At 35.2% G+C, this 15,786-nt stretch overlaps 1 protein-coding gene across 2 annotated transcripts in view; it reads left to right on the plus strand.

Annotated features, from left to right (window-relative positions):
- The window catches only part of MARCHF1 (membrane associated ring-CH-type finger 1), a 367,501-nt gene that overhangs the window by 105,640 nt on the left and 246,075 nt on the right, over positions 1-15,786 (plus strand). Inside the window, exon 2 of one of the 2 annotated variants that reach the window (XM_070415365.1) lies at positions 5,115-5,263. In XM_070415365.1, the coding sequence (XP_070271466.1) occupies positions 5,153-5,263 (111 nt within the window). In that variant the 5' untranslated portion in view covers positions 5,115-5,152. Of the gene's footprint in view, positions 1-5,114; positions 5,264-15,786 lie in introns of those variants that run through there. The other variant, XM_070415366.1, reaches the window with a different exon arrangement.

Raw genomic sequence — 15,786 nt, forward strand, 5'->3', positions numbered from 1 at the left:
CTTCACAGAAAGACTGATGCCTCTAAAACGAATTGCAAGGTAGAGGGAGAATTTTTTAAAAGAAAACTACATACTAAATAAATTTCTCCTATAGTCCAAGCAAAGGCACTTAAGAATTTAAACCTTCACTATGAGTCACCTTATGCTTCTCCCCATTTCCTAACTTTACTCAAAGAAGAAGAGCTCTTCTTTATCTCATCATGCATCTTATTATCAACAATTATTTATTGGGCTCTATGTCAGTTAGTGTTCCACATTGTAGAATAAAACTATGAACCTCTCTTTCCTTTTGAGAAACCTCACATCCTACGCATAGAAATTAGAAAGCCCAATACACATTTTCATCTTGTGAATTTACGAAATATCATTACCTTATCCAAAGACTATCTGGTCTAAAGACTTTCAAAATTCATCCCAGTAGGCAGTCCTTGGTGGTTCTTAAGACTCCAAGTCTTCAAGAACAATTCATAGCTGTGTGTGAGTACTTTAAAACAACCACACAGGATTCCAGAGTAGAGTTTGTCTGAGTTTTAGGCATGCATGTTATAGTTTTCTAAGCATCTAGAAAGTACTTTTTGGAACTTTCGCACACATGCACACACACACATGCACACAGGCACACACATGCACACCCCGCCAAGGAACAAATATTAATTTTCAGAAATATGCAGTTAAATGAACAAGGGAAGCATATTTCTAACTGTCCCTTCCTTTCCCTTATTTACAAGTTGTTTCTTTCATAATGGAGATTGAACTTCAATGTTATTCTCGGGGAAGGCAGTGTTCAATATTTGAAACATGTTTCTTAATGACTCTAAGCTAAAGAAATATATAGCCGAATGTCTCAAGTTTGCAAGTGAAAAGTCCTTTCACATTTTTAGACAAAGACTATACTGAAGACTTAAATTTGAGAATAATTATCTATAGGAGTAGAGGTGGTGGGGACTTTCTCAGGTATGTGTATGGTGAAGAGGGACAGCATTTGGCCAGACCTCTAACTCTACTGGCTATGACAAGGAGTGGGCAAACTTTAGGAAGGAAAGAGTTGAGGAGGTGGGGAGGCAAGGTAGAGGCAGGCAAGAGCATTTTTTTCTGTGGGGAAAAAAGTTCTTATTTTAAGATTAAATTACATTAGGCTTGGGTTCGGTAAAGTAAGTGTAATGAGCTTCACTTAGGCTTTCTTTCTGCAGGGTTGCCCAACTCCAGGCATACCATTCACACAGTGTTCTTTATTAAGAGCAGCCCTTGGAGCCCAATGCTATTTATATTGATTACCCTGTGCATGATGCCCCCTGGAGTTGTGTACACAGCTGGTAGTAGCAGCCTCCTTTGGCATAGCAATAATTGTAATTCTCATGTAAATTATTTATAATTTTATTTTCTTTGGAGAGACATCCAAAATCAACCTTGTCCTTCAGTTGATGCTAAGTCAGATGCCTTTTCTCAAAGTTTTCGCAGAACTTAGCGCACTATCAAAAGTTGGTGGATCTGCTTGTCAGTTTCCCCTCTTATGCCTGAGCTCAGGATTTAACACCTGAGCCAATAGTTACAAGCACAGTGTCTGGCACAAAGGAAGTCTTCAGTAAACAATTCCTTGAATTAAAAGTAAATAATTTTCCATGAGATATACCCAATTGCCTTGCAATTTTTTTCTTCCTAATTTTAATGTTGTCAATTTAGTTCACAGAGAATGCACTGTACTCCTATTTTATTAAATTAAATATCTGCTTGAAGTAGCATATTAAAAATTAAGCTTAGTTAAATCTCAATTTCCTGTGATCATTAAGTAAGTTGCTCATTGCTGTATCTCATATTAGCTTGGTTCAATGGTTAGATAGCAATTAACATGAATGCTTAATGACCACTTTCCTATTCTGATATAATACTGATGATACTTACAGTTTAAAGTGCTTTAGGGTTAATTGCTAATGCTCCTAATTTGCCTACTCTGCTGACTGGCAGTACATTCTTACCCCTAAGATTATGATGAGTCCTCCAGACCTGTGTAGGAAGAATGCTGGTCTGCAGAGGCTCAATAATTGACATTATTAACCCTTCAGTTATCTCAAATCACCTAAACTATTTCTAAATCTCTACTTTATCATCAATGGTGCAAAAAAAAGATTCCTTTGAAATGTGACCTAAACTCTAGTGTTTTGTAATAACAGAAAATAAGATATTGTCTTGAGCAACTATTACTTACCCACAGGAAGTGGCTCTCGCTTTCCCCCCACCTCTCTCTCTCCCTTTCAATTTGCCTACACCCTTGCTGCTTCTTTGGAGGCCATTTGAACATTGGTTTCTTCCGCTTATAATTCTTTGATTCTAAGGTAAATGGTGAAGTCGTTGGTGCATGTTATGCAGAGCAAGTTGTTATACAAAATTTCTCTCTTCCTTCTTCGGTGACTCTAACAGAAGCTTTATAACCGTCATAGGCAGTTTCTATATTCTCATATATCTTCATTCAAATAGTAAAAGGTTGAAATAAAGGCTGTAGTTAGATTCCTCTTGTCATTTCAAAAATTCAACTTTCGCCCTAGCCGGCTTGGCTCAGTGGATAGGGCGTCAGCCTGCGGACTGAAGGGTCCCAGGTTCGGTTCCGGCCAAGGGCACATGCCTGGGTTGCGGGCTCGATCCCCAGTGGGGACGTGCGGGAGGCAGCCGATCAATGATTCTCTCTCATCATTGATGTTTCTATCTCTCTCCTTCTCCTTTCCTCTCTGAAATCAATAAAGTAATATATTTAAAAAAATTCAACTTTCTTTGTAAATGTTCCCATGAATAGATCCCAGTTCAATGTAAGCCATCACATTTTATCATGTATCTTTCCTGTTTTGACACAACAGAGAGCAGTATAGTGTCCACAGTAAGCATTCAGTGATTATCATAAACACAGTGTTTAAGTAAAAATAGTATGTATTTATCTTGTTGAATTACATAGCTTACCAAATCATTCTAGGATTAAGATAATAATTGTCACATGCAAAACAAAACTAGAATGCAGTTGACATTATATTATACTCCTTTAGCAATTATAATAAAAAGTGTAATACTCTTGTCATGATGACATGTTGATAGCGGTTCAACAAAATGGTCCAAAAGGATGCTTTGCACAAGCCAACTTCAGGGAAGACATCTAAGGTCAAGATGAGCCGGAAGTCACCTTGGAGTTAAACAAATAAGTTTACAAATCCAAAATTTAGAGAGTCAGAAAAATCTGAATTATGCTTGGATTTTGAAATTCTCTAGAATATTGCACTGAATTGAACTCATATCCAAAATGAAAGTAACTCTCATCTTGTGACTCTTCTGTGCCTTCTTTAGTACCTATAGTATAATAGGGGCTCAACAAATACTTATGGATTAATGTTGACTGAATTAGGAGGAACATAGCTATGGCCACCACCATCACCACAAAAGCATGCTGCAAATGAAATTAAACTGTTTTATTTAATTTCAGAAACAGAATGGGGCATAAGAAATTGGCAGCCTTTAAAAACATATCCCAGAATGGGTAATGACAATATCATTTTGTGGGTCACTTTATTATGCTTTTTTTTCATGCATGAATTCAACATTTTATTATAACTATTAAAGTGTATTTAATTATATAGAGTTAAACTTTTCACACAAAAAAATCCAAATGACTTACATTGGAACATTTGTTTATACTTGATTAAATTGTTTTGGTCCTTATGTTTCATTCCACTTCTTGCCTTTGAATAAAGATACTAATTTTTATTTACTCTTAGCACACTTCAAGAAATGTAATTTAAAGTTGATGAGTAACCAAGATATTGTGTCGGGGAACGCAGAAATATTTACTTTCCGTGGAGTGCAAATTAGTTGGATATGCAGATTTTGTAGAACATAGATATGAATTTTCAATAAAATCTTAAGCAATGTGTTTGAAAGGGCAAGCATTAATAATTTGTTGCTCATTCAAATAATTGTTTTCAAACTCCCTCACCATTTCCCTGTACCTCAGATGAATGATTCACTCAGATTACCAGTCTAATTTAGAAATCCATTCCACTGAGTATCTTAGACTTAATTTTTATGAAAGTCTATTTTATAACTTCTCTATTTACATTGTTCAGATCCATTTAACTTGAGTATTTTGTCATTTAGCGTAATAACTCATCAATCTGTTAGTGCAACCTTTCTTTGTGTTACTTTTCTTAGTGCTATGAAATGTGCTATTTTGAATCCCTGAAATGTTATAAACCACCAGATTGCTAATTGCTTTCTATGCTGTGAAAAATAATTACTCCACATTATTTTTGATATTTAATTGACAGTGTAATGCATTTAACTAAAGACCCGCAATAAACTATTTCTAATTACTGAGAGTGCTGGAGTGGAAAAGTAGGCTGTAAAACTTTACAGGGAAAGAATGTTTTCTTCATTATGTTAAAAGAAATTGTTGATATAACTTTTTCAAAGCCAAAAGAAGAAAATTCCCCCAAATGGGAAGTTCTGGAAAGCAAGGTTTGTGGAATATTTGTACTCGTGAGATAATAAGGCAATTTTTAAAAATCATTATTTGATAGATGTCATATACTAAGTTTACCATGTTTGTACTAAGATTTATCCTTCTTTAGTTGGAAGAACTTTATGAAGGAGATAACCATACCATTGCTAGAATGAGTAATCTTTGTCACTGGCCTGTGTTCAATTTATTCTGTATCTGTAGGCCATTCAGATGAAAAGCTATGTCATATGTTGGTGTCATTGAAATATGGAGATATACTAGTATAGGGAACTGGTTCTGTTCTTAGCTCCCAAGTTAAGAATTTCATGTTATAAACTGATCCCTGGAAATAACACTTAGAACCTGATGGGAGAAATGTCCACAGTCAAGAAGGGTCACAAATTGGGATGTACATAGTAGGCTCCTTGAATATATGTGTACAGTTTTCATTCCCCTGTGGCTCTGGGATGTTATTAATAATCACCATATTCTTCTTTTCCTCTCCATAACCACTGGTTAAAATAAAATGTTCTCCATTGGTATTTTATTAAATTGCTTATTTAATTTCAATTATGTACATTTTCCAAAAATAGACAACAAAAATACGTGACTTGTTTCAGGGAATGTAAATTATTTTCAGAATTTCAGAAATTGAAAAGGGATAAGAGGAAGGAGAAAATGCTGGGCTGGTGCGAAGCGATAGCCCGTAACCCTCACAGAATCCCAAACAACACGCGAACACCCGAGATCTCAGGGGATTTGGCTGATGCCTCACAAACCTCCACGTTGGTGAGTGAAAAGTTACTTTACCTCAAAATAGCTTTTATGTAAATAGAATGCTAAGGAAATTGGGAGAGGAATGAGTCTCTAAGTACACATTATTTTTGTTTACAGTAATATATGCATTTGTACTAGTATTTTATTCTTATAGATTCAATTTTGTTAATGGATATTAATAGAAATATCTTAATGTCATATAATAATCATGTTTGATTCATATTTAGCAATTTATTTTTCTTTCTATTTATTTGCCCTTCCATTATGTTAGGGATGATAAAGAGATATTTAAAGTTTGTATTTTATATTCTATTATTGTGTAATGGAATCAATGGAGCAAAATGAGTAGAGTTATCCAAAAACAATGTAAAATGAGAATCATGTATATCTTAATATATATTCCAAAAATGTCTGGAAAGGGGATTCAAAAATTATAATTTTATGTAAAATTATGAGTTAAATAATTGCAAAAGTGATTGGAAGACAATTCAATAATATACTTTTTTATGTTTAGTTTTCAGCTTTAAGTTTAAGTGCACAGTTTCAGTTAGCCATTATTTCCCAGTGATTAGGAAAAGAAAACTCATTAGCAAAAGAAGCTTTTAAAAGCTCTTTGTTTAGATTTTTGCTGTAACATTCTTCATTTTGATTTACAGAAGGAAAATTCCATTTAGTCTCTCTGTTTTATTTCAACATATGAAATATATTTTAATTGCTTTACCATTTCATAAAGAAACCAGTGTTTTTATTAGCCTGACGTATTAGTTGATAAACATATAATTAAATATAAGCAAAGATTTTAGGTTTGTTTTTAACTTTGGAGTCATTTGATAATTTCTATTACTCTTACATAGAAATAGTGATCTTTTGCAAACATTGTTGAGTGGCTCTCAAGAAAAAAACATCTCAAGGAATAGGCTTTCAGATAACAAAATATAGAAGGGGAGTCTTTCTTAAGTTTCATCTTCTTAGTTTGTGGGAAAAGGGCTGAGCGTCTGGAGACATGTATGTAGAACGATTGGATAAAGTTCTGGGACATAAATTCTTTGAAATTATCATCTGCCCTGTTTCATCTCACTCTTCTATAAATTATTATTTCCAATAAGACTGCTTAGAATGAGTTAACACTGTTGAAACACGTGTTACACAATATTTACTCATAAAGCTGGACTTTGTCAGGTATCATGCGGTAGCTAAAAATTTTTAAATAAAAAAAATCACTCCTGCGCTTTCATTACAGTGGCTTTAGTGCTTAATTCCTGTTTCAGAGAACCATAGATCAAAACCATAAAAAATCCTGATCAAACATTTGGCCTGGCTTTCTCTTATAATTGGGTGACATGATATTAGCTTCATTTTACAGATATGTAAAAACTGTGGCCCAGAGAAATTAATTGACTCCACAAGTGTCACGTAGCTGGTAAATGATAAAAGGCTTACTTGAGGCCAGGTTTCTAAGCTAAGGCTTTTTCTACTTTACCACACTATCTCACTGCCTGAGTGACATTTTCTTCCCATTCAAATAGAAAAAAAAAATCAAGAAAAAAAACACATCAAGTTACCAATTTAATTAAATCTAATAATTAATCTTTCAAAATCTAATGCTGTGTTGAGGGATAAACGTCAGCCACTGTAACATAACCTTGAAAAATTCTTTTTTTTTAACATCAACAAATCAAGTATTTCTTTCTCATGTCATAGCCCATGTCCCTTAGGCAGCTCTCTTTGATGTTTCACTGTCAAATGATGATTCAAAGATGTAGATTCTTTTCATCTTTTGCTACTGCCTTCTTTTAAGCCCATGGCCTGTTAGCTCACTGAGGAAAGGGTAGAGACCACATGGGCCCTTGTGCATGGACTATTAGAGAGCAGACTTGAATGTGTGGACATCCTTCCATTGCACAGAGCCTAGTCTCATGGCCCCATCTGAACTGTAAGGGAGGCTGGGGAATGTTAGGCAGCTAGGTGGCCAGGAAAAGCAGGTGGAACTCATGAGCATCCCCTTTCCACCACAGTCCACCTTTCTAGTTGCCAAATATTCATGTCGTACTTCCACTCTCTCCTGACAAAGATTTATTACATTCCAAGAGAGATAACTAAAATCTTCAGTCTGTGAGCTCTGCTTACTCATTGTCCGCATCAAATAATGATCACAGTGAATCCCCTATGAGTAAATTATTTGTATTTTGCACCAGTTCTGACCATGCATTCCAATGTACTGACAAGGAGTAGGAAGAGGAAAACCACAATAAACGCTCATGCTGGGGAAGAGAAAGAATGAGGTACATGTGAAAACCAACGGTGAAATCCTACTGGCAGCCATTGGAAAGTCTTCCTAAACCAGAGGTCAGGGAGGGTCCTCGAAGAGGCTTTGTCCATCTCCCTTATCCATGGTCCTCTCCAGCCTCCATTACGCCCCGCCTGGGAAGTTCTTCTTTTCTACTATTCTCCTTGTCCACATTTTCAAGTGCCTGTTGAGGGTTGTATACCCTTAATATTGTTCCTGTTAAGGGAACATTATGGGACCAAGTTGTGTTAAGTCTTAAATATTTTAAGACTCATATTGCTGAGATTGTGGTATTTTACAGCTACAACCCTCTGACATATTTATAAGGTTTTGACCTATTGGCTTCCAGATAGTCATGAGCCTAGGCAAGTCCTTTTTTGGGTGCCCTTGACTTGCTCTTCTCCCATGTTTCTCTCTCAAGATGATATTATCTTAAAAAATAGTCAGGAGGACTGCATACTTAATCTGATGATATACTTTGTTCAATTGAGAAGTTTTACTTCAGCTCTAAATCTCATATTTACCTTGAGTCACTTTAAGTTTATTAATTTTATTTACAAAGTTCATTAATATTATTAGCTATCAATTAACTTTGTTACTTATTATTTATTAAGTCTTATTGAGTTTGATACTTTAGCTCTAAAGCTCATATTTGCCTTGACTTACTTTATTCAAATATAATTTTTTAAATCCTCACCCGAGGATATGTTTTTATTGATTTGAGAGAGAGCGGAAAGGAGAGGGGGAGAAACTTCAATGTGAGAGAGAAACATCAATCTGTTGCCTCCCAAATTTGCCCCCACAGGGACTGACCCCACCACCTGGATATGTTGAATATGTGCACTGACCTGGCATCGAACCCACAGTCTTGGGTGTACAGGATGAGCCACACTGGCCAGGGCAATTCATATGTGCATTTTTATTGGACCTGTGTTACTCAACACTTACATCCGTGTTATGTCCCACCGTTTGGGGTTTAGAAGAAGCCAGCATCTTAAAACAGAATTTAGAATAGATTTAGGGCTGAGTGATATTAGCTTAGTAAGCAGAGTGAACATTAAGAATGGATGGTATAAGAAATAAACTCAGAAATTTCAACAACTTAATGTGATACAGGTTTGCTTTTGCTCACGGCTCAGTCTGGTACAGGACGTTTGACTCTCCAGGAATGAATGCAGGGAACCCTGTTTCTCCCATCTCATGGGGCCACTATCTGAAATACGGGGCCTCTGAGTGGATCTAATAAGGGAAAGAGTATGACAGGTGATCACTGGAGATACCTGTTAGGTTTGAAAGTTAGTGCATCACTTCTACCCTGGTGCCATTGACTGGAAACCAGTGACATACCCGTGTATCTGTGAGAATGATGGGAAATATAGTCTTCCTGAATGTCCATAATATGGAAATTGAGAGCATTTAGCCAGCCTCTACCACAGATGCCTTTTTTCTTTGACAGGTAGTATTTTTTCCTGCATTTCCACTTTGAATACACATGCTTTTATTGTTACCCCTCCACTGTCAACCAGAGCATTTGAGGTTTTCCTGTACAGATCATAGCCCATTTAAGATGATGATTCGGAGGAGGAGTTGGGTGGGGGGTGAGAAGACAAGGGAGAGGAGGAAGAGGAGGATTAGGATGATGACTGATTGTTAAGTACCAGGAGCTTTTCCAAGTATTTTATACATATCCTCATTTTTTTAATGCTCACAAGAATCTAATGAAGGCCCTGACTGGTTTGGCTCAGTGGACAGAGCGTCGGCCTGCGGACTGAAGGGTCCCAGGTTCGATTCCAGTCAAGGGCATGTACCTTGGTTGCGGGCACATACCCAGTAGGGAGTGTGCAGGAGGCAGCTGATCGATGTTTCTCTCTCATCGATGTTTCTAACTCTCTATCCCTCTCCCTTCCTCTCTGTAAAAAATCAATAAAATAAAATAATAAAAAGAATCTAATGAGGTAGATGTGATCATTATCCCTATTTTATAAATAAAGAAACTGAGGCATAGAGAAATTTAAAAACCTGCCCAAAGTAACTTAGGTAATCATTGGTGAAGCTGGGATTCTGACAATCCAAGCAATTGTGTCTCTCTGAGGTTGGGGGGAAAAACAGTCATTATTTGAATTATATACATTTGGCCCAATACAAGATTATAAATAAGATAATAATACAGTATAGCGTGGCATGAGGACAAATGGGGCCTTTTTAAATAATCTCATGAGTATGTGTGTCTGTTAGGTTATTATCTACTCTGCACTGAATGACACATAAATATAGCCATTTTCACCATTGCATCCTCAATAAACTGACTTTTTTATTTATAAGCTAATACCAATTTTGAAATCCAGAAAGTATTTATTTAGCTGGCAATTTTTCAGATTTAATGAAAACATTGAGGGTTTTGGGAGATCATGCTTATTGAGCTATCATCTTCACAATTGTAACCTAAGGGGCAGGGAAGCCCCTTGGATGACAAGTAAGGGAAAAAACATCTCTTTGCAATGTATTGTAACACAGGTTGACATGTTAAGAACCAAAACAAATCACCTTATACCACTATACCCTTAAGCAATTTCCTAAATTAAATCAGAGCTTTAATATTAAACTTAAAATGAGAGCAAAGGAGATTATGAGAATCAGAAATAGGAAGGTGGAAGGTTTTCTGAGGAATAGAGTTGAAAAAATCTCAGGGAGTCGGAATAGGGGAATCAAAATGTCATTTTAGGTAGTCAGCAACAACTCCAGAGAAAATTGCTTTCTTATAATCAATAGTGATTCTTTGGGGTTATAAATAGACTACGTTGCGTCACTGACTGTTTATTGAGGTGATTTGCCATTTCCAAGCTTGTATTTATGTTTCCATCCTTCTATATACATGGTCTGGGTTGAGGTGCTTGCTGCTCTGCAAGACTGCAGGGGCGAGATTGGATAAGACAGCTTTCAAGAAGTATGTGGTGCGTATGAATGAAACTCAAATGAAAAATGATTTGTAATAAGATACGTACGTATAAAGCTTTATAAGTTTCAAAGCAATCTCTATGTCTATTGTTTTGTTATGGCTCACAACCAGGCTGAGATGTATACGATACAAATTTAGTTAAAATTCAATTAAATTTAAATGGTAATGAAATAGAGATGTTGTTAAGAGTTGAGGTCAGAGGTGGGGAATGTTTGCTTCTGCCAAGGGCTATTTGGATATTTATAACATCATTCTAGGGCCATTCAAATTATCTACTTAAAAATTAGCCTGATATATTTGGTCAAATATTTAATTAACTCACCCCTAATGCCTTGGCAGGGCCATACCAAATGATTTTACAGGCATGTACGACCTGAGGGCCGGACATTTCCCACCCCTGGTAATTTAGGTAATTTACTCCAAATCATACGAACCCAGGTCTTCTGATTTCTAGGTTATTTATATACCACACCCATATGAGAAGTGATACTGATCTTTGCATACTACAAATGAAAATACTATAAGTCAAAAGTTAAATAACTCTCCCGAGTAACTAGTAACAGTCTTCTAATTTAAGGGTGAATTAGTGATCCTTATTCCTATCTGATTTTAAATTCCAAGATTTTTTCAATTTACTGTAAACTCTCTCTAGCAAAAAGATATAACTTGTGATAATACACATTAAAAAAATCCAACGTGAAGCTACTGGACAAAGTACCTCTATACACAATCCAATTAAGTATAAGTAAACAAGCAGCCAAAAAAAATTTCATGTTTAATTGTGTCATAATCTTTTGTTTTAAATATAGAAAGAGTTGTGTCAAAAGTTAAAGTTTCATATTTACCAAGCTTATGAAAAATCAAAACAATGAGCTTTATTTTGACTTCGTTTAGAAACATGTGATAGATTGTATATTTTCATTGAAGAATCATAACATTATCAGCTCTTTGTTGTTCTCATTGCTCACAGGCTGTACTGTTATTTCTTTTGATTTATATCAACGCAGCCCACTCAGACATTTCTGTAATGCATTCCTGTAGTAATCAGTCCTTAAACTTGAGACATTTTAGAATTTCATTTTTTATGATTTAATGAACATTGATATCCCCGGCTCTTATTCAGAAGATAAATGAATAAATGAATAGAATTTGTATAACTTTAATTGATTACAAGAGATCTTAACATTTAGAAAAACAACAATATCATAGAAGAGCAGAATTTGATGAAAACCTAAAAGGAAGTAAGTCAGTTAGATCTTTTGCTATAGACAGATGTGTATAGCACCTCTTTTCTCATTCCTTGCCAAAACTTGTCAAAACCAGTCACAGTGGGTATCATTTGCTTTTGGAAATAGCCATATCCAAGTTTAGTAGGTTGAGTATTTTCTACTAAAAATTGATAAAATGTTCTAAGTTATTTGCCTTGAATTTATTCGAGTGTGGTATATTGAATTTAATATGTAATGTTTAATCACCAAATTGGAGTAGATAATTACATTCTTTAGATAAATGACCATAAAATTTGATCCAACTCAACTATCTTTGCGCATAGATGTTGATAAATAAGACTGAGGAAGAAAGTAATCTGCTTCATAAATTAGTAATATGGAGAGATGTCTATTATAAATTAAGGGCTTGGGTATGAGGAATATATATGTATTATTAATCGATGTATATTATGAGCCTAAAACTTTCTTTCCCTAGATCTTTTTATAGCCAGCTTTTTCATGCAGACTTGGCATATCTACCATAACAACCTTAACTAGATTTGTCCCTAATATTGCACCCATTCACTCTTTGTGACAATTCTGGTTTTCCTTTTTTCATAGACTCATCTTTTTTTTCATAGACTTCAGTAAATATCAACTGGTAAATGTAATTTCTTAATAATTTATCTGAAAATATTTATAGAGTTATGAATGCATGTTGGTTTATTTCCCCTTTTTTTGCACTAGGAGATAAGATGAAAAAGGGAAGATCTGGATTATTTACCTCTATATCTCTGGTGTTTGGAATATAAGGGGAACTTAATACAATTTGTGGAATGGATAAACAGTTTGAGCAGAGAGCATTGACTAACCAAAAATGAGATTGCTTTTTGTTTGTAAAGTCTATGAAGTACAATATCTCATATATTAAATCCCCTCTTCTTATTAGAAATGCCAGATGCCTTAAAAAATGGAAGAACTCATTTTAAAAATCAAACAATCCTCAGATGATTTCTATCATCAAAATGCAGAGTTAAAGTTTTAGAAACTAAGATTATGATTTTTAAAAGTACATTCTGTTGTAATAAAATTCTGCCTTTGGAAAGCATTAAAAATATTAAAGATAGTTTTCTTAATGTATAAGACAATAAAACATAAATTTGTCCTTATTAAGAAATTCCGTTTACCAATTGATATTTATTGGAGTCATTTTCCTCAATCTCCAGTTATTCCCATTGTCTACTGTTGGTCTTACCAGGCTAAAGGAAATCATATATCTGCCTATAGAAAATGGGTTGGTATTGCCCCACAAACATAACCTCTCTTAGAAATCAAATATAAAATAGAAAGCGGAGTTTGAGTATATTAAGTTTTTCATTAAACCTATTGACTTATTTTCAACTGTCTCACCCTTATTTTTTTTAGTTCTGAGCAAGATGGCCAGTTGTTTATTGTATAATGGATTTCATTCACTCTGAAAATAAGTTACATTAGGGCAGATAGAATTTGCAGGATTCTTTTAAAACTCATTTTCTTCCTTTTAATTCTTTCCTATTTGATCATTTATCAGCTATTGTTTTTAATAGCTATTACAAAGCCTTTACTAAGTACTGCCAAAGGCAATAGTGAATAAAATCTAAATTTTTATTAGAATAACTATAAAATAAATGAGGGAAATTAAATAAAAGACATTTTGCCTTCAAGAGCTTTGATTTTTTTAAAAAAAGAAAAATCATTAAAAATATATCCTAGTGGTTGTTATGGAAACAGACTGAATTGGAGAATGCAAAAGGGGAGATTTAGTGCTTCAAACATCACATCATGAAGAAAGATTACATTATCTGTGCAGCTTAAAGTAGCACATTAACTTTAATTGTATATTTACTGAACAATGTCAAAACATGATTATTCACAATAGTAATAATTCAGCTAAAAATGCCCCTCATTAGCAGAGATCTTTTCCTCTAGGGAGTAAATCATAAGATCATCTTCACGCTGCTTTTTATCAAACTGTGTCATGTGTGTCTGTTTAACTTAGATATAAGTTAAATTGTGAGCTCCTAGGAAAGATGCTGAATTCTCAATAGTTGTTTAGTTCGACTATCTGTATCATGTTTAGAACACATTGGATTTTAAGTATCCTAATTTCATTATCTGAGGACCAATGAGCAGAGTGGTGTATACCCAAGTAGGAGAGGCCTCCTGTGTACAGGTAAAATTGAGGAACATTATTTCTCTCCACTCACAAATGACACAGATGGCAAAGATTTTTTTGTCCTTGTTTTGGTAGGAGTGTTGTTATGTTTTAAGGAAAGGGAACAGGTAGGATTGATTGAGTTAAAATCTGTCAGCTTATTTTCACCTCAGAATAAAAATTGTACCTGGAAATAAGTAGAACATTCCGTCAGGGTGGAATCAGACTCCTGAAGATTCCAGAGCTATTTCCATATAACAGTCTTCTAATTCAAAAGATAAGCAAAACAGAGTTCTCAGATAAATTTATGTCTCAAAACTCAATAATTGCCCACTTGGCATGGCTCAGTGGTTGATCTTTGACTTATGAACCAGAAGGTCATGGTTCAATTCCAAGTCAGGGCACATGCCTGGGTATCAGGCTCACTTCCCAGTGTGGGGCATGCAGGAAGCAGCCAATCAATGATTCTCTCTCATTATTGATGTTTCTATCGCTCTCTTCCTCTTCCTTCCTCACTGAAATCAATAAAAATATGTTTTAAAAAGCTCAATTAATATAAACAAATTTATACTCAAAACTCAATAAGTAACATATAGCAATAGTATTTTTAATGCTTATCCTATGCTGAAATGTTTAGACATATATCTCAAAACTTTATGGTAACTCTGAAAATAACTAATTTTGTTCTCATTACAAAGATGGAGAAATGGAGGTTCAGAAAGATCAGGGGAGTGGCATGGCAGGAATCCAGAGTTCTAAATGTTTCCAGTCTTCTATGCCACTTCATAGAAAATGTTTTGTTCATATAAATATTTGACAGACAGTTACATAATATAACATGACAATTGTTAGCCTAGCGCAAATTCTTTAGTAATTCACCATTCTAGTTATTTTACTGCCCAATGAATGAATTGTGTGGTATCCAGAGTTGCACATTGTTGAGTTATGGTTTGAGCCTCCAGAACTCTCTGTTATCAAGGAACAAAATAGGGGTAAATAAATCATGCAGGGCCCTGGCTGGTTTGGCTCAGTGGATAGAGCGTCAGCCTGGGGACTGAAGGGTCCCAGGTTCGATTCCGGTCAAGGGCATGTACCTTGGTTGTGGGCACATCCCCAGTAGGGATTGTGCAGGAGGCAGCTGATCATTGTTTCTCTCTCATCGATGTTTCTAACTCTCTGTCCCTCTCCCTTCCTCTCTGTAAAAAATCAATAAAATATATATTTAAAAAAATAAATCATGCAGGAAATGAAGGATTCAGAACTATTTGAATCACAGTAATCACCCAGTTTAGACAGTATCTTCATTTATTCATTTAACTACTCTCTATGAGAGTCAGCTATGTGCCAAGCACTATACTATGCAATAAATAAATAGTATTGGGTGTGAAGGGGACACAGTTCTTATTCTCAAGAACCCAGTGAAGAAAACAAATAAATGACTAGGTGTAGAGTAGGATGGGGACTACCCAAAGGGTGTTAGAAGAGCCCTTAGTCAGTGGTTCTCAACCTTCTGGCCCTTTAAATACAGTTCCTCATGTTGTGACCCAACCATCAAATTATTTTCGTTGCTACTTCATAACTGTAATGTTGCTACTGTTATGAATCATAATGTAAATATCTGATATGCAGGATGGTCTTAGGCAACCCCTGTGAAAGGGTTGTTCCACCGCCAAAGGGGTCACGACCCATAGGTTGAGAACCACTGCCTTAGATGGATACCTAACCCAGCTGTGGGGGTTGAAGTGTTTCCCAAGCATCACTAACAGCTGATAATATAGGGAAAATGGTGGTAAGGAGAGATGAGGAAAGGTCTTTCTATTACTCTGTATAAACCATTTATCATGTAAATTGTGTCCTGTTTACTTTTAAATACTACCTTACTACCTATTT

This window comes from Myotis yumanensis, unplaced genomic scaffold (assembly GCF_028538775.1).
Source record: "Myotis yumanensis isolate MYYU_CA2020_CCGP unplaced genomic scaffold, mMyoYum1.0.hap1 SCAF_5, whole genome shotgun sequence".
NCBI lineage: Eukaryota > Metazoa > Chordata > Mammalia > Chiroptera > Vespertilionidae > Myotis > Myotis yumanensis.